General features: G+C 30.9%; 3 protein-coding genes across 3 annotated transcripts; all 3 read left to right on the top strand.

The window, feature by feature from the left end:
- The first annotated feature begins 2,905 nt into the window (after positions 1–2,905).
- On the top strand, positions 2,906–4,921 carry LOC112764367 (uncharacterized). The gene is made up of 4 exons (XM_025809925.2): positions 2,906–3,407; positions 4,244–4,314; positions 4,388–4,451; positions 4,899–4,921. The coding sequence occupies exons 1-4, from the start codon at positions 2,927–2,929 to the stop codon at positions 4,919–4,921; spliced, it is 639 nt and encodes a 212-aa protein (XP_025665710.1). The 5' UTR covers positions 2,906–2,926.
- Positions 4,922–12,084: 7,163 nt separating this feature from the next.
- On the top strand, positions 12,085–13,671 carry LOC112766226 (MLP-like protein 43). The gene is made up of 2 exons (XM_025812121.3): positions 12,085–12,386; positions 12,820–13,671. The coding sequence occupies exons 1-2, from the start codon at positions 12,200–12,202 to the stop codon at positions 13,089–13,091; spliced, it is 459 nt and encodes a 152-aa protein (XP_025667906.1). The 5' UTR covers positions 12,085–12,199; the 3' UTR covers positions 13,092–13,671.
- Positions 13,672–16,314: 2,643 nt separating this feature from the next.
- LOC112762732 (MLP-like protein 31) lies at positions 16,315–20,718 on the top strand. Its single transcript, XM_025808585.1, has 2 exons — positions 16,315–16,411; positions 20,447–20,718. The coding sequence occupies exons 1-2, from the start codon at positions 16,315–16,317 to the stop codon at positions 20,716–20,718; spliced, it is 369 nt and encodes a 122-aa protein (XP_025664370.1).
- The last annotated feature ends 6,478 nt before the right edge of the window (positions 20,719–27,196 follow it).

Raw genomic sequence — 27,196 nt, 5'->3', positions numbered from 1 at the left:
TATCATACGTACATACTTAAAATTCAGAATTTAACATACTAAAATCAAGAATTGGCTAAGTTTAGAGACTTCACCATACCCACAGATCAAGAGAGCCAAGTTCAATGAATTCCGCAAGCTAATTCGAACCTAGAGAACCAAAATCAACAAATTCTTCAACTTGGGCACTCACAATTTTTGAAAATTAAGGGGTAGCAGAACTGGGATGATAGAGTGGCTTACCTATGAAATTATTCTGGTAGATTCGTAGAGCTCGACGCGGTGTATGCGTGGCCGCAAATGGTGCGGCGATCGGAGCTCGGATGGAAAAGTTATGGTGGATTAAAGTGAAGGTTAGGGTTTGAGAAGCGTTCTCTTCCCCTCTTCAAATTTGCAGCATGAATCTCCTTTTGGGGAAGAAAGTGACGCTGAGTCTCTAATTAATGGGGGCTTGGTTGGGCCCATGGGTCCAGTTCAGGCCCAGTTTGACCGGTTTGGCCCGTTCGGCCCAATCTTGGGCCAAATTTTTGAAATTAGTGTCAAAATTCTCGTTTTGATGAGCTCTATTCTAATTTAACATAAAAATCACATTTTTAACTTTCCTTATTAAAATTTAATTTATTGACTAATTATTTACTAATTTAATGGGGTTTACACAACGAGAGATTGCAACCAGTTGGAAATGAAGCTGGTATACTGAGCGGCGTTCTCGGATTGTTAGGTTCTGACTACACCAAATTCCCAATATGCGAGAAAGACTGGAGAAAAGTTCGCTCCAAGGACAAGATCTATAACAAATGTGTAAAGCTAAAACGTTATATTCTTGTAGAGTTCAAGAATCTTAATTGGACACATACTAACAAATTAATTTTACTGGTGCAGGAAATATTATGAAGATAGTGGAGGAATTATCAAGTGTACAATATTAAAAATGCTAGGGAGGGCTTGGAAGGATACGAGGAACAGGTTGTACCATGAATATTACAAATCAGAATTGACTATTGAATAAAATATTGAAGGCCGCCCATCGGGAATTATTGCAGAGCATTGGAGATGGTATCTTGATTATCGCTATAGTGAAGACACAAAGGTAATATATATTTTTTTTCATGACAAAAAAAAGTCTATTGATGTTACATTTAGTCAAAAAATGGAGTCTTATAACTTTTACTTTTTATGGCATGATAGAAGAAGTGTAGGAAAAATGCTGTGAATCGATCGAAGCAGTTATATACTCACACTGGCGGATCGAAAAGCTTGGCAAGGTTCGTAGAAGAAGAGGTAATTTACATTCGACTCTCTTTTTGAACTTTCTATTCGTCTACCTATTCACTATTTATGCTATATTGTTACAGTTGGAACGACAAGGGCGTCCAGTTGGTAGAGGGGAGTTGTTGACCTTAACGCACAAACGACCTAATGGCTCCTATCTCCATGATGTAGCTCGGGCTATTGGTGTAAGTAATGTGTTGTGAATCACTAAGTTATTTTTCATAGGTTTTGTTTGTTAAAATTGTGTTGAAAGTCTATTCAATTAGTGATTAGCTAATAAATGCTTATGTTTGCTTATCTAACTGTGTAGGAAAGAATTGTGGAGATTGAGCAACATGATGAATCATGTAGACTGTCTCAGAATGATTCGCTTGCTGAAGCTCTTAGAAAGGAGCACTCGAGTAGAGTGCGTGGCATAGGTATCGGACCGACTTGTAGTCAAGTGTTCGGTACGAATTCACATCAGTCGGGCAATGGAACTCAAAGAGAGGAGACCCAAAGGGTGCTGCTTGAACTACAAGCAGAACTGGCGGCTGAGAAGACAAAAAGACAGGCAATGGAGAGTGCCTTGAGATGTCTAATTCAAGACAAGGTGGGAAGCTGCCACTAGACATGACTGCATGGATGAATTTACTGAAGGGACAGAGTATAGAAAGTAGAACTTAGGATTTGAAATTAATTTTTTAGTTAAATATACATTTTTTTTATTGTTGACTATGCAACTCTTAGTAAGGAATACACTTTATTGATATTTGGATAAATATATGAATATTTTTATCAATTTTGCTAATGTCGTTTACCCATCAATTTATTTTTTCAGTTACAAAATAATTAAGATTTCTAATATCAGGAAAAATTAAAAAAAAAAACAAAAAATAATACCTAGTACATTCAAATTAAAAAAGCGTTGATTGCCAGTGCAAAATATAGTATTTTTACGGCCATTTAGCCGGGCAAATAGCGGCGGTTACAAAATAGTCGAAAATAAATTGCGAATACATTTTTAAAAGAGGAATGCTACACATACAAGTCATTTTTGTTTACAAGTCTTACAAGTTGGGCCTAACACGCGCGTTAGAAGAAGAAGAAGAAGAAGAAGAAGAAGAAGAAGAAGAAGAAGAAGAAGAAGAAGAAGAAGAAGAAGAAGAAGAAGAAGAAGCAGAAGAAGAAGAAGAAGAAGAAGAAGAAGAAGAAGAAGAAGAAGAAGAAGAAGCGTGAATATAAATGACTTGTATGATTTGTATGGAAAAGCGTTCTCTCTTTGCCTTCGATCTCCTTCTGTTCTTTTTCGATTTTCATGGTTTCTCACTACTAGAAAATTAGTTATTACAGACGGATATTTCCGACGAATTTTATCTCACGGAAATACAGACGGAATTTCAGAGGAATTTTTTGTCGGAAAATAAAAAAATAAATTAACATAAATTACAGACAGAAAAGAGAATTCGTCGATAATTCTGTCGGAAAAATTAATTTTTTTTGTTGAAAATGGTTACAGACGGATTTTTCGTCTGTAATTTAAAATTTTCCGTCGGAAATAATAACCTAAACCTACCCATTGCCCGAGCCCCATACCCAGCACACAAATCAAAGGAAATAAACACTGAACTTCTAACATGTGTCTGAAATAACAAACCCTAATTTCAATCCCAAATATTCTGATCGATCGAATTCCATGGCAAACCCTTCTTCATCTTCCTCCTCCTCGTCTCAATTCCCCTACTCCTCCGATCCCTCTTATTTTCCCACCCCCTTCCACCTTCAACAACCGCCTTACGCCCCGCCCCCTCATCCCCCTCCTCCCACCGTCGCCGCTGCCCCCGCTGCTGCCGCATACAGCTATCCTCCTCCACCGTCACACCACCACCAATTCCAGCGCAACGCCCAGACCATCACCCCGGAGGCTCACAAGAGCGTGAAGGCCGCCATAGCCAGCAGCGACGTCGACCACAAGACCGACGCAAAGCGGAAGGCAGTTCCCCACCGTGCCGCCGGGCAGATGTGGGAGGATCCCTCGCTGGCCGAGTGGCCGGAGAACGACCATCGCTTGTTCTGCGGTGACCTAGGGAACGAGGTGAACGACGACATTTTGTCGAAGGCCTTCACAAGATTCCCTTCGTTTAACATGGCGAGAGTTGTGAGGGACAAGCGATCAGGTTAGATTTGTTTTCTGATTAGTTGATTTTTAGGTTGTTAAAATAGGATTAGATTAGGTTTTGATTCAGAATAGCTGAGAAATGTTTAAAATAGGATTTTTAGGTTGTTTTCTGATTAGTTAGATTTGAGACATTATTACATGAAATTGGTACATGAATGCAAATTTTTTGAACTCAAAATAGTTAAAAAGTTACTGCTTTTACAACCATGTTAAAATTGATGCTTGATTGGTGAGTAAAAGGCATCTTTTAAAAATTGGAAGCAGCCTAATTGCGTTTTATGTCTCAATTACAGCATGCATATAGAGATGGTCATCTTGAGGAGGTAGTTCTGCGACATCTTGGAGCTGCAGATGGCGATACAGTGATTGCCAAAGATATCAGGTTGCTTTTGTGCTCCTTTATTGTTCTATAGTTTATGGCCTTCTGCTTTCTGACTTTAGATTCCTTTCTGTTATGTTTTTGTTCATTTACTAACTAGAGATATTTTCTTTTCCTATGAATAACGGGAATCGTACGTATACTACTTTTTTGTCGGTTCATCCTGAGAGTGGTGCTATAACAAGCTAAGATCAAATGTTTCATGACCTTCATTTTCTGAGAGGGTCCCAATTAGGGGATAAGTCATGAAAAATTGCAAGAGATCAATAATTTTAGTATAAGAAAATAATTAATATTGGTTAGTTAATGGTTTCTAAGTGATAAATCATAACACCTAACCATAACCGCCAAGTCCCGTCGTACATGTACATGCATGCAATTCTGTTCTTTCACTAGGTTGAAAGGAATTAGGAATGGACATTAGAAACCTTGCTTACTTCACTTCTTGTCTGTAGGCTTGTTCCTGCAGGGGACACAGTTCGCTAATGATGCTGCCTTTGGCTACAAATCTTCGAATCTGCGTGATGTAAAAGCCTCTTTGTTCCTTTTTATTACTGGACACAGAGTTTGCTAATCGCCACATGATTATTCTAATGCAGACCTCTCCGAACAGAGCAACTAGAACTTTCATGGATTTTGAATCAGTGGCTCAGGTCATGGATGGTATTTAACTCGTTCAAGCATGTTCTTGTAGTAGCTATACTAGTTTTTATGACTTCTTTTTTGTTCTAATTAATTGTTTATGGTTGTGGTATTTTTCATTTTCAATTGATTGAACCTCACTTTGGCTGCTTTTGGTTTTGCTTTAACACTTGGAATATCATAAAACTGAAAAGTGATAAGAACATAGTGATAAGCACAGCTTTTGTGTTGCTGTGATGGTATTTTTGCTTTTGCTTTAGTTAGCATTATCATTATAGTTATTAATATTGTTTTTTCCTCAGCAACAGTTATTCAAAGCTTTCCACATTCTTCTGCTATTTGAAGCTATGCACATTATTCAGTTGATTACTAAGTACTGGGGTGTTTCCAATTAACCATTAAATAATTGACCACTAAGTACTGGGGTGTTTTCCATAATGTTGTTGTTCACTATGTTGTTCTATATAGGTAACAAGTTCTTTGTTGAATAATTTGCTAGATTTGGTTGAGGAGATTCAGTTAGCTCAGATAGAGACTACAAATATGGTTGAAGCAAAATTCTATTCTCAATCAGGTGAGCAAGTTTCTACTCCTTTGAACTATAGAGTTGGATCCTAAATTATCTTTGGGAATTGTTCCAATGTTCGTCTGAAAACTGTTCCTGCCTTCCCCTTTCTAACATGCTTATGTTGATTCTTGGTGTCTTTTGTTTCTTCCGGTTTTTAGCTGTAAATATTTTTGCTTGGTCAAAATTGAAGAAACTTCAATATCGTTTTGGAGCAGCATACAATATTTGAATAGTTATTTAAGAAAAAGCGAAAGCAAACAAAATAGACTGGGAGAAAAATTATTGAAATGGAGAGGAGAGAAATGGGGATCAGGGAGAAGACATGATCATATTAGTCTGCAGAGCAGAATGAAACTTCCCTGCAACACAAGGCTTTTAATTTTCATAGTAAAACCTAATTTTAGTAAGTCCTAGAAAGATATGAAACACCACCATCTTTATGGAGGTCGGAATTAGTGGCTCAAAAAGGACCTGTTGTCTAATGATATTGAATCTGAGTCTGGTGACAGTGATCTTTGAAAAATTATTGTGATGTTAAATGTATAATTTGAGGGATAAAATAGGGTACTATTACTTTTTCGCCACAATAGATAACTTAAGTTGCACTATTTTTAATGACTTTTCGAATATGATCGCTAATTTTGTCTGATATTGATAAGGACAAAAGCTAGAGTTCCTCTCTGATCTAATGTTTCCTTATATTGTAGATGAGCAGCTGGATTTGCTGCTATTTTTTATTGACTTTCGTAGTGGCAAGAAGGTGAAAGTAACCCTTGATATGACGTGCTTGAGATGGTAAATCCTACTCCTTCTATGCTTTAGTTATCTAATGTCTTATTCATCCAATATCATCCTTGTTAATAATGTTTCATAATTCATACTTGTTGAAAATATTCTATACATGAGGTGGTCAAGAAAAATCTATGTATAAAAGATCTTATTACATACACGATACACGATACATGATGATAAGGCACAATGGCATTTTTTTGGGGTCATTTTTTGAATGAACCTGCAGGTTTTTAGCTTTTCAGCTTTTATCAATATCCAAGATTTTTGATTGAATTCTAAATTTGCATACTTTTTTTCACTACGCAGGAACTGAACTAGCTGAAAGAATGTTTTATGGGAATATCTATGAACTTGGTCACATTCTTGGTTGAAACTTTGAATCTTCCATCACCTAAATCTGCTACAATATTTACCAATTTTATGGGAACTCTCAACCTTCTTGGCCTCCTTGGTGGCTTCTTAGCTGATGCTGGCATTCAAAATTTATATGATGTTATGAGAACAATACACTGAGTTTATGTTTTGAATTATAGTTGATGTATCAACACATTTTGTTGATGTATAGTTATTTATTATTATAGTTGATGTATCAATACACTTTACTTATTTTTTGAATTATATTGGCTTCTTTGTTTATAGTATTTTTTTCTTTTAGTTTGATAATACAATAAATTTGTTTATTTTTTGAAATATTATAAATATTCGAATACAAATTAGATAAAAAAATTTATTTATTAAATTTATATTTATTTTGTATGAAAAAAAGGTGTATTTTGCAATGAAAAATCTAAAAAAAAATTATTTTACTGATGAATTTACAGACGGATTTTCTGTCTGTATTCAAACTTTGGAAAATCCGTCTATAATTACAGATGGAAAATTCGTCAGAAAATCCGTCTGTAATTACCGATGGAAAATCCGTCGGAAAATCCGTCGCCTTAGGGAAATGGATGGAGAATTTACATAGGGAAAATCCGTCGGTAACTGGTAAAAATCTGTCGATAATTTTTCGACGGAAAAAAATCCGTCGGTAAATAATTTCCGACGAGGCTTTTACAGAGGGATAAAATCCGTCGGTAACCAAAAATCCGTCTGTAATAAAGACTAAATCTGTCTGTAAATCTGTCTGTATTAATCTATTTTCTAGTTGTGTCTGAAATTAAGCTTTGAAATTGTTTTGAAGATGATGGAACTTCAGAAATACACCCGAACGATTACAAAAATACACCCAAACGATTATAGAAATACATCCAAAGGATTACAGAAATACACCCAAACAGTTACAGAAATACACCCAAACATTTACAGAAATAAACCAAACGATTACAGAAATACACCCAAAGGATTACAGAAATACACCCAAAGAATTTAAGAAATACACCCAATATAGGGAGAGACAGTATATTTCTTCTTGAAATCAATACACCCAAAGAATTATAGAAATACACCCAAAGGATTACAAAAATACACCCAAAGAATTTAAGAAATACACTCAAAATTCGTTGAAGTACACCTTATGCATAATTCAGAACTCTTTCTCTTTTTCCTCCTCATCTTCTGCTGCTGCTTCTTCTTCTTCAAAAACGATTTCAGAGCTTGATGTCAAAAAACAATGGAAACCGAGAATAACGAAGAAAGAAAACAAAGAGAAAAGGACGTAAATGAAGAAGAAGAACGTGTAGCAAGAAGAAGAAGAAGGAGAAAGAGAAGGCAAGAAACGTACCTTGAATAATGTTTCTTCGTTTTTTCTGGTGATTTTGATGAAGGAGAAAGAGAAAACGAAAAGAGGAGAAGAAATTTCAATAAAAAAAGAGGGAGGAAGAGAAGAAAAAGAGACACAGAGAAAGAAGAAGAAGAAGAAGAAGAAGAAGAAGAAGAAGAAGAAGAAGAAGAAGAAGAGGAAGAGGAAGAGGAAGCACGGAAAAAAAAGAAGAAAAAGAGACACAAAAAAACGTGAAACGACGTGTTTATAAATGACTTGTATGACTTGTATGAAAAATCACTTGTATGTGGAGAATTACTCTTTTTAAAAATACAACGATCAACAAAATAGCAGTGGTTCAAAATGGCCGAAAAATACCATTGAGTTCAAGGTTGGCCAAATAGCGGCAGTTCTAAACCGTCGCTAAATCAACTGACGCTATTCAAAGGATTTCGCTGTGGTTGTGCCCGCGGTTCAGTGAAACTGCCGCAAAATCAAATCTCCATGTCCCATATTGCAACGGTTCTCGAAGCGTTGATAATTAATTTTGCAACGATTTAAAACTGCCGTTAATTCCTATAAAACCGCCACTAAATCTCATTTCTCTTGTAGTGATTCTTAAAGGAAAAGTTCGCCTCAATCCTCAATTTACATTCTTTCTTATCTATACAGAATGAATAATTCAAACATGGTCAGTCTACTTGAATACACAATATAATATGTGCATGAAAATTACACTTTTGTAATTTTGCTATTAAAAATAAAATATGCAATTTTCTTGTCTCTCTCCTCTCCTTAATTTTAAAAAAATAACAAAATAACAAATGAAATTAGTAAGAAAAATTAAACATTGATGATTAAAGTAAGGATGATATTAAAAAAATTTAAAGACATTATATTGACTAGTATATTAATAAGTATTAAAGTGTCTATTAATTTATATTTTTATTTATTAAATAAGTATAAAAATGACAAATACGGGATTAGTACAGATAGTAAACACGTCCCACTCTAAAAAAAATCTTGATTTCAAGTCTTCATAATTGCAAATATATGAATGATGAAGTGATTTTTTATTTTGATAAATAAAATAAATGTATTAATTATCGAATTAAATAATTTTAAAAGTTATTACTGAAATTCGTCTCCAAGTCATATTATGTTTACACTGTAAACGAGATAAAGTTATACGTATCTCGTTTATAATATAAACGAGATAAGACACGTAAACATCACACGTGTATATCTCGTTTATACTGTGAATGAAATACGTGTAACTTCATCTCGCTCACAGTGTAAACGAGATATGACTTAGAATCGGCTATATATATAACTCGTTTACAAAATTTGACCGAGCAACTTTTCAACTACTTTTTCTTCCCTTTTATCTCTTTTTGAGCATATAATCGATACTTACGATGATGGCGTGCGCAGCTAGTAACGACACTTCGCATTATGTTGGGGCAGCCGCTTTGCGGTTAGTTTAATTTTTTATTGTATTTTAAAAATTCTATATAGATAAATGTGTGTATATAACTATGGTTAGGGTAGTAATGAAGAAGTAGAATATAGCTTGTATAGTTAGTATGCAATAGATAACTTATAGACTTTTAGAATTTTCTTTTATTTCACTTGTCTTAAGTTGTTAGTAGATAATTATTAGTTTGGAATGTCATTTGATGTAGTTATTTTACTCCTTTTAATTTAATAATTAGAATTTTATATATATATATATATATATATATAAACTTACGGAATAAGATTTTTCTAAAAAATATGCAACTAATAAATATGTAATTACGTTGTTATTTATAAAATCTATAATTTATAAAGAAGTATCTATTTAGACTTAATATTGTTTTTCTGAAAATATCTAACAAGAAAATAAAAACATGATAGAAACTTAAAAAAAAAATAGGCATTTATTTAAAAAATTAGTGATATTGTACATAGTACGTTAAATTTAAAAGAACCAATAAAAGTTTTAAAGTTATTTATTAATAATTATGAATATATATATTTTTTTAGAGTTCTCTACTTTTACTACCTCGACGAGTGAGTCATACTTTTTTTCTAACAAAAAAAATGAAAAAAAAAATATTAGCTGATTGTTATTAAAGTTTATGGAGTGAAATTTTTTAATATATATGTGTGTGCGTGTGTGAGTCCATAAAATTAAAGAAAATCAAACACGATAAAAAAAAAATTTCTATAAATGATTGTCTATTCGGCATCCACAATAAGATTCAATTTTCTTATAGTGATTAATAGTATTATTAATATAAATAAATGGTTTAATCAATTATCACAGTCCAAATACGCATTTCATAATTTATTACAATTGGTTTTTGTTTTGAACAATTTATTGATTTGTTTACTCATCGCTACCTGGATAATAACAAAGGTCACAATATAAATTACTAATATTAAATAGGTTTAATTATTTTCTATCATTTTATTAAATTGTTAAATAAATTTTTATATTTTTTAATTAGTTCCTTATACTATATTAAATTTTGTAATTAAATTTCTGTTATTACAAAAATATTAGAATCAACTAAATATTTTATTAAATAAAATAAAATATTTAATCAAATATTAGGCGTATTTGTTTTGTTTACAGAATATTCTGTTAATTTTAAGACAGAGACTTAATTACAAAATCTGATATCGTATAAAAATTTAATTGAAAAAAATATATAAAAATTTAATTAAAAATTCGATAAAACTATAAGAATCGACAGAATAATTAAACCTATCAAATATTAAATTTGCATTGACAACATTGGCATGAAAATATTATCATCCGACAAGATTAAATGATAATCAACTACTTTACCTAATAATACATCAAGACAAATTATAAACACACTTTTAATAAAAAATCATTGGAGATGTGTTTGAACTTTTTTTAAAATATAAATTAACATTTTATATTTGATAAAATAAAAATTTTCTCGTATAATTATTTTTTGTTTTGTTCATATATATATATATATGTGTGTGTGTGTAGTATGGCCATGCTTCTCGGAATTGGAACAAATTGGCCAATTTGACCCAGTTAATTATAAATTGGTCGTCCAATCGATCCAATTTAAAGTAAAAATTGCTTCGCAATTAGTTGGTTAAAAATTGAAAAATATATAAGCTAAAAAAATTAATTAATTATTTGAACCGGTGTGATTTTAGAGATGAATCGATTTAAAATAATAAATCACAAAAAAAAAAATAATTTTTTTTAGAAATGATATATACATGCCAAAATATATTATTTCATTATATTTAATTCAATCCGATTAAACTCTACTTAAATCTTTAAATTTCTAACACCATTAGTTTTATGTCTAATTTGATTTTCGGAACTTTGTGTATGGTTATTGATCATCCATCTTAATATTCTCAGTCATACTAAATTTTAAATTTTATAAAACATGAATATTAAAGAAATAATTTTACAATGAAATAAAAATTAATTACTATTGATTATTTAATTTTTTTATTTATTTAAATTATAAAAATATTGTTTTTATTTTTTACGGTATTTCTCAACTCGGCAGGCCAATAACTAATTCATTGCAAATTTAAGTTTCATTTAAAACTTTTTTGTTGGTCAATGGATTGCTGCATGTATAAGGCAGAACTCGAACTTCTAACACTTATTTACAGTGACGGACCTAGAGGGGGCGAGTAGTGGCCTCGACCCCCCAAAATTTTAAGAAACTATACTTATATATGAGATATGTGTTCAAAAAATAAAAAATATTATGTAATTTAATAGTTTTATATGTATTATTTATCACTATATGATGGATTTATATCTTAATTGTTTAATTCACTAATATTTTTTACTTAACTAATTTAATATTATACCCTCAAATCTTTGTACCTTTCAAATTAGTTTTTATACAATAATCTTTATATTTATTTTTAAAAAATTATTTATTTTTTATATTAATATATTTAATATTTATATTATTATATTAATAATGACTTACGTAGTTATATTTTAGTAATCACATTATTTACTTTAGATATTATTTTCTTGTAAAAAATACTCATCTTTCTTTTAAATTTATGTTGTTAAAAAATTTTTTTTAAATATATCTTATATCCTATATTCTATAAGTATATTCTATAAGGGTACTGTGTCTTTCAAATAATTAATAATTTATAATTTATTTTCAAATTTTTTAAATTTTTGAAAGAATTAATTTTAATGAATAAAATATGTGATCATTTTTAGCTAAATACGCTATAAATTATTGGTATTGTATAATTTTATAATGTATTATTGATATTGTTATATTTCTTTTATGTAATTATCATATTAAAAATAAAATTGTAAAAAAAATTATAATTAGATATATATATTTTGATAAATCTTTTAAAAAACTAACTCTAATAATTATATGTTAATTATTTTTATGAAATGGAAAAAATAATCTAAAATTTGGTCCCTCCATATTAAAATTTCTGGATCCATCCTTGCTTACTAAAGTGAATTAACGAGTTAACCATTAAACCAACCCAAATTGATTTTAAAAATCAATTTATAACCTAACCGAGTCACTTCATGCCTCGTTAGATTAGATCAGAATCTATATTCTTTCTATATAAGGCTCTATTAAGGCAGAATATGTTTATCCATCTCTCATTTACATACTTTTCTTGCTTCACAAATACTTTTGGCTTCTTTCTCGAGTAGACATGGCGCTAAGTGGTAAACTTAGTATTGAAGTTACGGTCCAAACACCAGCTGCAAAGTACTTCAACCTCTTTATAACTCAATTCCACAAGCTTCAAAACATTTGTGAAAGAATCCTTGAAGGCAACATGCATGAAGGTGATAACTGGCATGTCCCTCATTCGGTTAAGAATTGGACTCTTATCGTAGGTAATAATTTAATGGTTAAATTAGTGCGTTAGTTCTTAAAATTTTTTTGAATTTGTAATTAAATTTTTATATTTTAAATATATTTAATTGGATCTCTATACTATTTTAAATTTATAATAAATTATATTTAATAGTAAATATTATAAAAATAATTTTATTCATCTTACATTACTAATAATATTAATATATGCTTCAGCATATTCAGACGTTCAATATTTTTTAAGCGACAAGGATATAATTACAAATTTAAAACTAATGTAGAATTTCAATTAAAAACTTTTAAAGTGTACGTACAATCAATTACAAATTTAATGAATTATAACTACTAATAGAATAATTTAATCTAATTTAATCAACGTCCAAATAAATACTTTTTTATATACATTTTTTTGAGTAATCGTTTATTTTAATTGATTATTGTGACAAAAAATAGATGGCAAGCCAATTAAGTTGAAGGAGAAAATTGAAGCTATTGACAAGGAGAACAAGTCAATTACATACAACCTTTTCGATGGAGACATAAGTAAGAACTATAAAGTCTTTAAGTTCTTTTTTCAAGTGTTTGAGAAGAGTGATGGTGGTGCTACAGCTAAATTCACTATTGAATACGAGAAAATCAATGAGAATGTTGAAGCTCCATATGGATTCATGGAGTTCTTTGACAAGGGTGCTAAAGAAGTTGATTCTTATCTTCTCAAAGCATAGATATAACTTATAAAATAATGTGTTTGTGGTTAATATTATTAAGAGGTTTTCGAATATATATATATATGTTGCAATAATCAATCTTGGACACGGACAATATTATAAAAGCTTTTAAAACGTCACTGTAACAAAATTATATTGTCACCTTTTAAAAGCGTGTTTTTTTTTATGGCTACGCTTTTAAAGTGTAACAAAAAACATAGTCAAATCTTTAATCAATTGTCACTCTTGTAAAAATGTGGCCATTAATTTTTTTTTGCCGCACTTTTGAAGCATAATAAAAAACATGACTAAATCTTTAATCAATTATCATCTTTATAAAAGTGTGGTTATTGATTTTTTTTATCACGCTTTTAAAGCATATAAAAAAAAAAAGTATGGCCACAAACCTTTTTTTGTTGTAGTGTTGTTTTGGTTTTCATCCTTGGTTTGAATGTAATATACAATAAGTTGTATATGCGTGCCAATGATTTCTCGTTTGAGTGTGTTATGTGCTTGTGTAATATATAATAAGTGGGATGTTTCTCTATCATATAAATTATTTGATATCCGTCTGTTTTATTTATTTATTTATTGTTTATTTTTGTCAAATTAAATCTCAACATTCAACTATACATTGATCATATCTGTTTTAATTTCCTAAAATAAAATTTGGTATTACCATATCATGACAATAATAACATAAGGTTGCTTATAAGCTGGACATGATCTGATGACGTATACAACAAGCTGGTTAGGGAGTGTTTTGTCGATTTTTAACAAATCGATGATGGTTCGATATCTAATGGTTTGGGAGCGAAACCTACTCCTCTTTGCAGGTATCAGTTTTCTAAAAGTGCATCAAAGTGTCTTCGATGATTCGACGAGTACGTAATAGGATAAAAGATAAATTAAAACTTGTAAAGCAATAAAAGAAACAAATGAATAAGGTTTTCAAAAAGAAAATGTACTGAAATCGGAAAAGACTGTGTTGAAGTTAAAAGAAAACAGTAAAATGCCTTCAACTGGGTCAAAGGACTTTGACATGAAAATTAAAAGTGCAGAAATGTAAATTAGACATTGAAAGTAAAGAATACTTGAAAGATAAACTTGCTTGAAAAATAAAGTTTACAATAAGATAAATTGAAAAAGCAAAGACATGGAAGGAACCCTACAGAAAAGTAACTCGATTGCAGACTTAGAAATTCTCTGGGGATATGAGTGTGCTTGAGTGTTTTCTGAGTTAAAGTTCCAACCCTGATTTTCTAAGGCTTCCTAGTATTTATATTCTACCTTTAGTAACTAGCAATTAATTATAATTAATTACAATTAATTACAAATTTGAACTTTTCAAATACTTTTTCCTTGGTAACTGCTCCCGCCATTTGAATGGAGACGTTTCCCATGATTTCTTCATGTGATAAAAGCCTTTAACTGTTCCACTACCGTGACTATTCGACCAACCATTCGAATGCTCAATTCGATTTCTCCTCTCGAGAAGGTCTAATCGAATAACAAGTCATTCGAAATCTAACTAGCGCTCATTATTCTCGATCCCCGCTTACGCGCTCATCTTCTCGAGAAATTGTCTCTGACTCATTCCGAATCGACTTGCTTTCATCGAATTATATATATATATATATTTTTTTTTTCTTCCGATCAACAAATTGCTCCCTTAGATTAATGTGTTTGCCTTCGATAACATACATCATTTAGAAGATAAAATACTTAATCCAAAACTGATAATGTCAGTTCTCAAATCAATAATAATTACCATTTAAGCTCCTCATTAATACTGACCCACTCGACACGTTTCTCGAAACTTGCGCATTCTCTTTCTACCACTTCGTCTTCTTCACTAAGTTACCTCTATTCGTATCCCTTTCATAGTAACTGTTCACAGTAGTACTTTAAATTCATCATTCCCACCTTTGTTCAAAATCTTTCGAAACTCATTATCCCTTGAATTCTTCTTACATCAAAGAACCTTTCCACAAAAATCCTTAAACTTCCAACCCTTTCTTCCTATGTTTAACAATGGCTGGTTCCTCTTCTCATGCCACTACTCAAGATAAGGGTAAAGGTCATGTAATAGCAATGCCATCTCCGCCGGCCCTTCGCATTCTTAATCAAGTCAATGATGAAATCATTGACGATCCCCATTTGCAAGTCAATGACACCAGAATCCTAATCCCCTTCACAATCGGTGCAGATACACACTGCTTCCTTGGACCGATTGAAACTCTTGAGAGGGCAAACAAAAAACTTTCTTTCTTTCCTAATGCTGAAGGGGAAGATTTATTAATAAACCCTTTCTCGTCTGTGGCATTCTCGCCGCTCGCATTCAATTCCCAGGCCAACCCCGTGTCTGGGACCGCTGCGGCCTCCACCCGAGTGATTCTCTGGGTAGTGCCGGTGTCCTCTGCAACCGATTTCCGTCACCACAATGCGCGCTTTGCATGTGCAGTTTTCTCTTTCGCAGGATCACCGCGGTACGGTCCTCCTCGCGATCTGCATCGACCGTCCACCGTAGTGCGCTCCCTTTATTTCGTTTCCACCTTTTCAATCCGATCAAAGACACTTCCACTAGACGACACATGCATAAGGAGACATAAGTAGGAGACACATCCACAAAGACACTTTTATTAGACATAGTCCAATTAAAAAAACACTTCCATTAGAAATCCGGTGCTAGGGGTGTCCGCGGATCGGATCGGATCGGATATGGCCGAAAATTCGATCCGATCCGCACAATTTCCATCAGATCGGATCGGATATGATATCCGCACTTTTTAGTGCCGGATCTGATCCGATCTGATCCGCACATTTGTGGATCGGATCGGATATCGGATATCGGATATATCCGCATAATTAAAAATTCTCTTTTTAATCATATTTCTATGTAAAAGAATTCGATAAAAATATTTTTTTCATACTTTTAAACTTATTTATTCCTAAAATTATTTTAATCAAACTCTGTCTAAATAACAAAAATAAAATAATACAATATATGAATAATAATTACTAACTAAAACATACAAACAAGTAAATATAATACCAAACATACATATATTTATTTATTTTTTAATTATTATAGTGCGGATCTGCGGATCCGAGGATCGGATACGCGGATGTAGAGCAGATATCCGCGATCCGATCCGCAAAGGGTGCGGATCGGATCGTATCCGCAATTTTCGGATCGGATGCGGATATTTACAGTAGATCTGCGGATACGATCCGATCCATGGACACCCCTATCCGGTGCAGCGTGTGTGGAGGCCGAGCAGCGTCGACGGTGACCTTCGTGTGGAGCAGCAATGGTGGCGCTGAGCACGGCTGTGGTAAAAAGAAGGTAGGAGAAAGTGATAAAATGTAATTCTAAATTATGGTGAATTTTAGTAATTGAGGTGTGTTTTTTTTTGTTTGGTGGGCTTTAAAATCTAGTTCAATAAGAGTTGGTAGAAGTTAGTAGAATCATTCTTAATTACTTAGCAAAATTGGTTTTATTATTGTCATATGAGTACGGCGGAAACATGCAATGTCAATTTAGATAGTAAAATATTTGTTATCTTTTAAGCTTTCATATACTTTTATTAATTATTTACTATTTATCACAAATGACAAATCCTAATAAAGCAATTATTATTCCTTTGACCATTTTCTGTAAACAAATACTTCACTGTATGTGGTTAATGGTATATAAAAACATTGCTATTAAATTTTACCAAAAAAACTTATAATCTTTGTTCGAGATTTTTTTACCAAATACTCCACTAATAAAAAACTTATTAATTGATATTTTTTTATTTATAAGCTAATTTGTTCGAGATTGAAATAATTAAAAACCTAATTGTCACTCTATTTAAATTATAATCTTTGTACTAGTGTTTATGGAGAGTAGTAGGACAATAATAAATTAAAATTACAGAATTATATGAAAAATTAAGAATATTATTAGAGAATTAAATAATATGTTATTTTAGCTTTTTTTTTTTTTTGGATTTTCCATACATAGTATCTTTTAACTTAGCAGACCAAAAATTATTTGTCGCAAATTTAAACTCCAAAATAAATAAATTAAATAAAGAATTTTTATTTGAGCTCAAAAATAAAATAAATAAATTAAATAAAGAATTTCCTTTTAAAAAAAATTAACGGATTGTTAATTGAAAAATGAGTTAGTTTTTATTTTATTTTTTCTTTGATTAAGAGAGAACTTGTGCAATAAACAAATAACACGTTATCATTAAAAAAAAAAAAAAAAAAAAAACATAACACGTTATTGAAGTTTTATAACGCGAAAATTTCTCTCTAATTTTTTCGAAAGAAAGGTTCTATAAAAATGTTCTTTCTTCGGCAGCACAAATAGTGTTAAAAAACAAATGGAGGCACTCTAGCTAGACATAACAAAATCCCCAAAATTAAAGTAAACCAAACATGGCATAATAATCATCACGCATGATAAAAAAATTCTACAAATAATTACAGAGATTCAATTTTCTTATAGTGATTATTATTAATATAAATAAATGGTTTAATCAATGATCACTCAAAGTACGGATTTCATAATTTATTAACAATTGTTTTTTGTTGGACAATTGATTGATTTGTTTAATCATCACTGCCTGGACAATAACAATGATCACAATGTAGTAAATTACGTACTAATATTAAATATTAAATTTGCATTGACAACACAGATATGAAAATATTTCATCCGACAAGATTAAATGAGAATCAACTACTTTACCTAATACAAATACTATATATAATCATTGATCAATTATACATTGGACAAATTACACACACGTTTTTAGTGAAAATTATCAGAAATGTGTTTGAATATTTTAAAAGTACAAGTTAACATTTTATATTTGATAAACTAAATTTCTTTTCTTGTATCATTATTTTTTATATTGTCCATATCGTTTATCCCAATTAGTATCGTTATTTCGAGGAAGTCTAGAGAACCAACGTTTAAACGATCCAACTTTAAACAACTCTATTTAATATTTATTAATTTTAAATTATTTTTTAAAGTCAGAATCTGATTAATTGACATTAATTACATTTTTGAATAATAATAATTTGATAAATTAACCGCTCTCTAAACACAGTATTATCAACCTTTCCTCTCATAGCGTCGGCCTTCTCCCTCGTGCAGACCACCGCTTCGCTGTCGCTGCAGTGCGCCACCATTTCTATTGCACATCTCGCCGCATCGCTGCCTCTATAGTGCGCCGTCGTTCCCGCCGGATTTCACGCTAAGTTTATGTTTATAGTCATTTTGTGTTGCCCAATATTCTATTTCGTATGACATAGTTAAACTAATGACATTTTTTGTTGCATATAAATCTCGACACACTTTATCACTTTGACCAATGTCCACTTAAATCTTACGACTTACATTATCGTTAATTTTTCTACTGTCTTGAATAGTACATGTACTAGAAGTTTCTGGTACGGGTTGTGAGATGGATCGGAGACTTGCGAGTCGAAGTGATTGTCGGATCGTCTTCTTGAAGCGACGGGGATAGTACCTGCAAAGACACTCCAACGTCCAAATCAAAATGGATCTAAGAGGTCTAAGGTGTAGAGAATGAGTGACGTACTTGAGGGGACTTCTGACTTTCCTTTATATAACTAGTAGTATTTATCTCGTCTTATCTTATCTGACTAAGATAAGAGAGGTTCGAATTTGAATGTTGGTTGAAGATTATTAGGCCGGTATGTGCCGCTAAGGAGGGGCCTGTTTCCGGGTAATCGATTCCGAGGCTGTCTTCGTTCGGGACCCAGGAGCTGGGTCCGTAACAATACACTTATAGTACTTAAATCACTTTGTTTGTGATAATGCGTTTTCTCCGATTTTTACTTATGTATTAGTGTTTTTACTTCCCGTGCCAAACTTACATGTCTCGGGATTGAAAACGAAAATCTACCAAGTCTACACACATAAATCATGGCAACTTAACACGAATTAACAGGGTATGGTCGTATAGATAATCAACATAATTCATTGGAGACTACAATGAATTATAATAACTTTCTGCTTGAACGTAATTTGTGGCAGTCTAGCACGAATTAATAGGGTATAGATAATCCACATAATTTGTTGGAGGCTGTAGCGAATTATGAGGACTTTCTGCTTGAACGTGATTTTTTAGAGGCCGTAACAAATTAGCTAAAGATACATAATTGTTGATGCATACAGCGGGGAATTGGAGGATGTGAATCCCATGACATGTGAAATTACAGTATAACTTTGGAGGATGTGAATTTAATTGAACTCTTGATGATCTAGAATGTTGAAGGGAAGCAGCAGCTGCAAAATCAGAATTATCTTGCTCTTGCTTTGATGGCAAGGCATTAGTCTGAAAAACAAATAAAAATAGTAAGGAAATAAAATTCAAATAAATGCATGAATTAAAAAAGACATAAAATTCAAAAAAAGACATGATATGTTTGATTATTTTATTAGTTTCAAAAAAAATTTATTATACAATTTGATCGAATCAGTTATTTAGGAAACAATGCATACAAATTAGAGTTGCAATTTGTTAAACTGTAATCTCTAGATGTGGTTAATTATAAATATGGTTAATTATGTTGTAAGTGAATAACATATTAGAAGTACTCAATATATATTCTAGTGTATGTGACTTGCAACATTCAATAAAACAAATTAAAGGAGAAGAATTTTGTGACATAATAATAACTTGTCATGTTCACAATTTGTGGTGAAAATTTAGAAGATCACAATCTTAAAGAAAAATTACACTTTTGTAAATAAAATATACAATGTTCTTCCCTCTCCTCGCTCCTTACCATTTAAAAAATAATAAAATAACAAATAAAAATAGTAAGGAAAATTTTGTAAACCATTCGTAATTATTGCTTATTTAAGCATCACAATTAAAGTAAGGGTGATATTTAAAAAAAATTAAAAACATTATATTGACTAGTATGTTAGTAAGTATTAAACTGTCTATTAATTTATATTTTTATGTATTAAATAAGTATAAAAATGATAAATACGAAATTAGTACAGTACAGATAGTAAACACTTTCCACTCTAAAAAAAATACATTATATTGATTTCAAGTTTTAATAATATAACTGCAAATATATAAATGATGAAGTTTATTTCATAAACAAAAATTTGTGCACCAAAATTTTTTAAATCTCTATTTTATATAATAGAAGTAGATATAAAATAAATTGAAAAAAAATTAGCTAATTGTTATTTTTTTAATACATGTGTGTGTACGTGCGTGTGTTCATCCACAAAATTAAAGAAAATCAAACCATCAAGCACGATAAAAAAAAGATTATTGTTTATTTTAATTGATTAATGATTATTGTGACAAAAAAAATAGATGGCAAGCCAATTAAGTTGAAGGAGAAAATTGAAGCTATTGACAAAGAGAACAAGTCAACGACATACAACTTTTTCGATGGAGACATAAGTAAGAACTATAAAGTCTTTAAGGTCTTTGTTCAAGTGTTTGAAAAGAGTGATGGTGGTGCCTCAGTTAAATTCACTATTGAATACGAGAAAATCAATGAGAATGTTGAAGCTCCATATGGATTCTTGGAGTTCTTTGAGAAGAGTGCTAAAGATATTGATTCTCATCTTCTCAAGGCATAGATAGATAGCTGCATCCAACAGCTATTATGAAGAAGAATCTCAACAACATATAAAATAATGTGTTTGGCTAGCTATATATATATAGCTTGTGGTTAATATTATTAAGAGGTTTTCTAATATATATATATATATATATATATATATATATATATATATATATATATATAATAATTGCAATAATCAATCTTGGACACGAACAATATAATAAGGATGGTTGCTGCTGCTTGCTTCGGCTTTTCATCCTTCTTGCTTTGTATATGTGTGCCAATGATTTCTCGTTTGAGTGTGCTGTGTGGTTGTGTAATATATAATAAGTGGGATGTTTTTCATATCCGTGTGTTAATTTTTTTTCGTTTATTTTTGCCAAATCGTCTCAACATTCAACTGTACATTTGATCATATATGTTTTAATTTTCCAAAATAAAATTTGGTATTTACATCTCGTGACAATAATAACATAAGATTGCTTATAAGTTGGTCTTGACGTATATAACAAGCTGGTTAGGGAGCCAACAAAAACCAGCTAATTTCTTTTTACTTCTTTCATCACCCACCATCGCCGTCGATTGCCACCCTGTTGTTGTTGACCACCACTCCCGCCTCCATCAACTGCCATCCATCGTTCTAAATTCTAAATTATATTCTAAATACTAAATCTCAAATTCGAAATCTTAAATTATATACCTTTATTATGAAACCACTCATCCTAAAAGTTTGTGTTGATGGATAAAGTCAACGTTAATAGTTATATTTCTAACATTTTTCTTCAAGCAAGAGCCTCTCTTTTGGGTTTGCTTGATTTGCTATTTTTTTTTTTTTACTTTTTGGGGTTCACCAAAGATCGAATTCGTGATTTTCTAATACCATATTATGAAACCACTCATCCCAAAAATTTAAGCTGATGGATGAAGGTAACATTAATGGTTATATCTCTAACAACTTTAAATTGATTTTACTTTATTTATTTTCAAATGTTCTTTTTATACTTGAGTTGTATGTATTTATTGATTTTAATTTTGGATATTTCTTTTTAATATTCAATTGTTGACTAATTTTTCGAAATAGTTGATTGAATTAATATTGACTACTCTTTATATTTTTTTTTCGTATATAAACTAGCACTTGACCTTAATTAGACATGTACTTTAATTTTATCGTCATTTAAATAGATACACAAACGTGTATGTGAATGGTAGTTGCTTTGTCATTATTATGTTTTCATATTTAACAACTTATTCACCATCATTCATTAGTCACTCTCATAACCATATTTTACCGGACAGTGTCAAATAAGAATCAGTCCCTTGCATATGCCCTAACCATATCGACCCCTCAGATCACAAGACTCCCTGTCCAATTCATTTCATTTCATTCACGTTTTCCAAGTGTTGCTTACCTTGTTCTTTATAACTTAACGTAGGTAAGGGTAATTGTACATTCGGTGCATGCTCTAGTGACTATTATTATTTATTATGATGGTTATACAACTTCGATAACACTTTTTAAGTATAGTTAAAATTAAAATAATAATAGTTAAATATTTAAAATAGTTTTTAATTTAAATAATAAAAGTAAAAAATACTCAAAAATGTATAAAAAGTGTGCCTTTAATTTTACTAAAATTGTTTAAATATTGACTATTGCAAAGGTTGACCGGTGTATAGCTCGTCCGTCGATGTATGTCTTCAAGCTTCTCGTCGGGATGAGTTATACGTCGGCAAGGAGAGAACAAGGGGTGGGTACCTGCAAAAGACACTCCGACGCTCAAGTCAGTAAGTGTTTAAGAGGTATAAGAATAATTCTATGAATATAGAATGTAAGATATGAAATAGAAGTTATCATGTGTTGCGTGTAATAATTCTATGAATATAGAATGTAAGACATGATATAGAACTTATAGAACTTATCATGTTGCCCCTGAGATTAGATATAAAATATTCCTTTTATAGACATAGAATTGATGAATGATATTCATGTTATTACCGTTTGGTCATTAAGATTGAAATGATGGTCATTAAGTCGGTGATGAAGGTGTCGGTTACAAGCAAAGAATGAATGATAATTAACGCCGAGTTGTAATTCATAATGCACAATAAAGACCGAGTTATAAGGTGACAGATCACAGCCCCCAAGCTTTGTCTGCCGATCATATGATTAAGGCTAAGCTTAGAAAATGAAATGAATTATAACTCGGTTAAAAGATAAGTGAATAATGATATAGTGAGCCCCCAAGTTTAGTCGGGTTATTATGTCGGCACTTATTCAAAAAATAATTGAGTGGTAAGAGTCATTCAATCAAGATAGTTGTGCGGGGGATACTTTTCCGCTTAAGAACAATTTTAGCATTTGATTGTATGTGAACTGAAAAGTTCAAAGATAGGTATCTATTGACGGAATCGATTGTATGATCCGAGGATATAATGATTAATTGTCTTGGGAATTTTTCCGACCCACAACAACTTATTGATAAAATTCTCACTCAAAGCAATTAGTTATTGAATATTTACAATTTATAGTAAAGGTCTGACATGAATAAGATAAATTGAGAAAATAAATAGGTATAAAGTTGCAACATATATTGAATAATATATATTATAAAAGTAAAATAGTTCAAAGTAAAAAATATACCTTGAAAGTTGATAATTGTAGAGAAGAAGATGACATATATGAATGTCATACATGTCAAATGTGAATATTTGAATTTTGTTTTGTAGGACATGCTTTAATTTGATAACAAAACAATAATATAACAGTTATTGAATTATACATTTAGCATAATGTTTCTAGCAATTATAGTATGACAAGGGATATTCTTCGTGCAATAATAGTAAATTACCTGTTTAATTTTCTACATTAAACAAATAGTAACATAAAATTTAATAGCATAAAGTAAATAGTGTAACAGTTATATATAATTGATATATAATTAATTTTTGATAGAATCCAATTTTAAGATTTAAACTCATCATTATTGTCATTTAATTGTATAAATGAAATCATTAAGCAATAAGAATATAATACATAATGAAATAAAAATGCAATTGACATGGTTGTTATGTGTCATTATTGTATAGAACATATATTGAGGTTTGAATATAACTAATAAATCAGTAAATATTAGTTACACAAAATATAAATGCAAAAGTATGTTGAATAAAATATATAATTTTACTTGTGTAAATAGGGAACTTTGAAAAAGTAAGCAAAATTGATAAGCGAGTTTGTGCTCGGATTGATTGAAAATTGAGTTTGTTCTCGGATTGATTGAAAGCCGAGTTTATTCTCGGATTGGTTCATTGATCGATTATGATATGTGAAAGATTATGATACGTAAAAGTAAAGCAATTCAAATGTATAAAGTACATACTTTATAAAAAGTTACGATAGATTAAAATTTGATAAGAGGTATTAAATAAAATCTTAAACAAGATTGTTGAGATTGGTTCAAAATTTTGAATGTAATTCAAGTTTTATGAACTGAGGGGAGTAGGAATTATTTTACTCGCTCCCCACAGACGGCGCCAATTGTTCTTGCAGAGGTTGACCGGTGTATAGCTCGTCCGTCGATGTATGTCTTCAAGCTTCTCGTCGGGATGAGTTATACGTCGGCAAGGAGAGAACAAGGGGTGGGTACTTGCAAAAGACACTCCGACGCTCAAGTCAGTAAGTGTTTAAGAGGTATAAGAATAATTCTATGAATATAGAATTTAAGATATGAAATAGAAGTTATCATGTGTTGCGTGTAATAATTCTATGAATATAGAATGTAAGACATGATATAGAACTTATAGAACTTATCATGTTGCCCCTGAGATTAGATATAGAATATTCCTTTTATAGACATAGAATTGATGAATGATATTCATGTTATTACCGTTTGGTCATTAAGATTGAAATAATTGTCATTAAGTCGGTGATGAAGGTGTCAGTTACAAGCAAAGAATGAATGATAATTAACGCCGAGTTGTAACTCATAATGCACAATAAAGACCGAGTTATAAGGTGACGGATCATTGACAAAATTATATAATCATATTATAACCATTATAATACTACAAAAATATATAATTTCCTAACATAATTAATACCGAAATTTTTATAACAGAAAATAGAGTTTGATTTGTATAATCTATTTTTTTTTAAAAATAACATAAAATAGAGTAGAACACGAAATAATTTCATAACTCTGTAAATAATAACTTGAAATGTTTTGCATGTTAGCTTTTGTATTGGAGCTAGAAAATTGCAAAGCGTAATATCTAGATTAAATCTCATAGTAGTCCTTGAATTTTCATAACTTTCACCATTTTAGTCATTTAGATTCAAAATTCACTACATTTATTCCTGAGCATCATATTAACAGCTCCAAGCATCATATTAATTGGTCCTTAGACCCTTTCTAACATTGAGTCAACGAATGAAATGTTGAGCTAGCTCTGACTTGCCATGCTAGACACAGGCTAAATGACGTTGTTTATTTTGGTGCTTGAACAAGACAAAAATGAGGTTGTTTTGGATAACGAGGGGAGATAAAACGGTTTGCATATATATATATATATATATATATATATCATATAAACTCTTCTTTATCTTTTTGTTTTTGCTTGTTTAAGCACCAGAACAAAACGATACAATGTAGCCCTATGTCCAGCATGACAAGTCAGAGTTAGCTCAGCATTTCGTTCACTGACTTGGTGCTAGAAAGGGTTCAAAGACCAATATGGTGCCCAGAACTACTGGATCTCGGAAATCAATATAGTAAATTTTGAATTTGAAAGACTAAAATGGTGAACGCAGTGAGTCTAAGAAACCACTTTAAGATTTAGTCTGCTATATATTATTTTGGTAGAATATTAAGTTAGCAAGTCTTATCAAGCCACTGAAAAGAGTTTGATATGTGATTCAAATGTTTGCGATATGAAGAGTTGAAGTATTATTTAGAAGTTATTAGTTTATATTTTTAGAATGTTCAATTTAATTTGATATATTTTAATTTTTTTTATTATGTTACTAAATTGGGTTTTATGTTTGTGGATTTAGAGTTATCTTTGTTTTAATCTAATAAGAGGTTATAAATACCTCATAAACTATTGTAGTTATCATATAGAGAGATTGGAGGAGTGCTAAAGCACTTTTTGGTTTCGTGATGAAACTATATATAATCTAGACAAATAAGGTTGAGTGAGTTCCTCTCTTGTTACATCGTTGAATTGGGTAGAAGGTTGAGAAATCCCGTTGAGGAATCCCTTCGATTCAATTCCTAAACTATGGTGTGGACAAGTTAGATTGAGGAGTCCTTTTTTTGTTGCATAAAAAAATTAGATAAAAAATTTATTAATTCTCTTTGTATTCAATTTTCACTTATTCCTTCCAATTTTAATGTATCTTTTTTACTGTTTGAATTCTTGTGTTATTATTATTTTTTTCCTTTATAGTGTTAAAATTTTTAGTTTTTCATGAGATAATAAATTTAGAGAAAAGGATAAATAGGTCCCTAACCTTTTTTTCCGCAGACATTTTCATTCTCAAAGAATGAAAAATACATTCATGTCCCTGACCCCTCCAAAACGTAGACAAATTTACCCCTCCGTTAAAGTGATTCCGTTGGACTCGATGGAAAAATTTGACGTGGCTCCCATGACACTGACCTAGCTGTTACAGGAGCACATGTAGCATGTAACTTTTTAAAACAGGACAGATTAGTCCTCCTATACCAAAACGACGCCGTTTCTAAGCTCTACTTCTCAGCTCTGTCAACTGTGAACAATTCCCATTAACTCCTCTTCATTTCTTCAATCAAAACTCAAACTTTTCTCTTTTTTGAGCTGAAGAATCTAAATCATGGAAGGATCAGAGATTTTCCATCACAACAGATTCTGGGTTGAAGACATTTATTAGAACCATTTTCAGTTCCTCCATTTCACAAAGTTTATGCCCAGCACTTATAATCAGCACCTTGTAAGTAACTTATTCCTCACTCTTGTAAATCAACAAAAATTACATACCCTTTTAAGTGTGTGTAAGGAAATGAGTGATTTTTAATTTTGGGGTGTGAAAAAAATTGAATTTGGAGATTTTAGTTCATACACGGCGTCTGCATATCCTTTTTGCTCCATTGATTAATTTTTTCCCTTCAATTTGTTTCAACTATGTTATTTGCAATGTAGGGTTTGTGATTGGGTTTTGCACAAAAAACTTTTGTTTAATTCAATGTTGTTTTAGGTTCTGCAAAAAGTGATTCTACAACTAAAAAATTGCTATATATAATTGAAAAAGTTTGAAAATATATTTTTTTTAATTTAACCAAATATAAGAAAGAAGCTTGATTATTTTCAGTATTTATTTATTTATTTTAGTTTTTTGGCTAAATAAACTAAAACAAACATACCCTTACTTCTCTGAAATTCCAAGTTGCTAAAACACCTTGTTTTGCTTTAAAAGAGTTCTGTGTTTTTGATCTTTTTAATTGAAGGAGGAA

This window comes from Arachis hypogaea, chromosome 17, assembly GCF_003086295.3.
Source record: "Arachis hypogaea cultivar Tifrunner chromosome 17, arahy.Tifrunner.gnm2.J5K5, whole genome shotgun sequence".
Classification (NCBI taxonomy): Eukaryota; Viridiplantae; Streptophyta; class Magnoliopsida; order Fabales; family Fabaceae; genus Arachis; species Arachis hypogaea.
The sequence above is the reverse complement of the archived record's forward strand: the minus strand, read 5'-3'. Positions and strand labels throughout refer to the sequence as shown.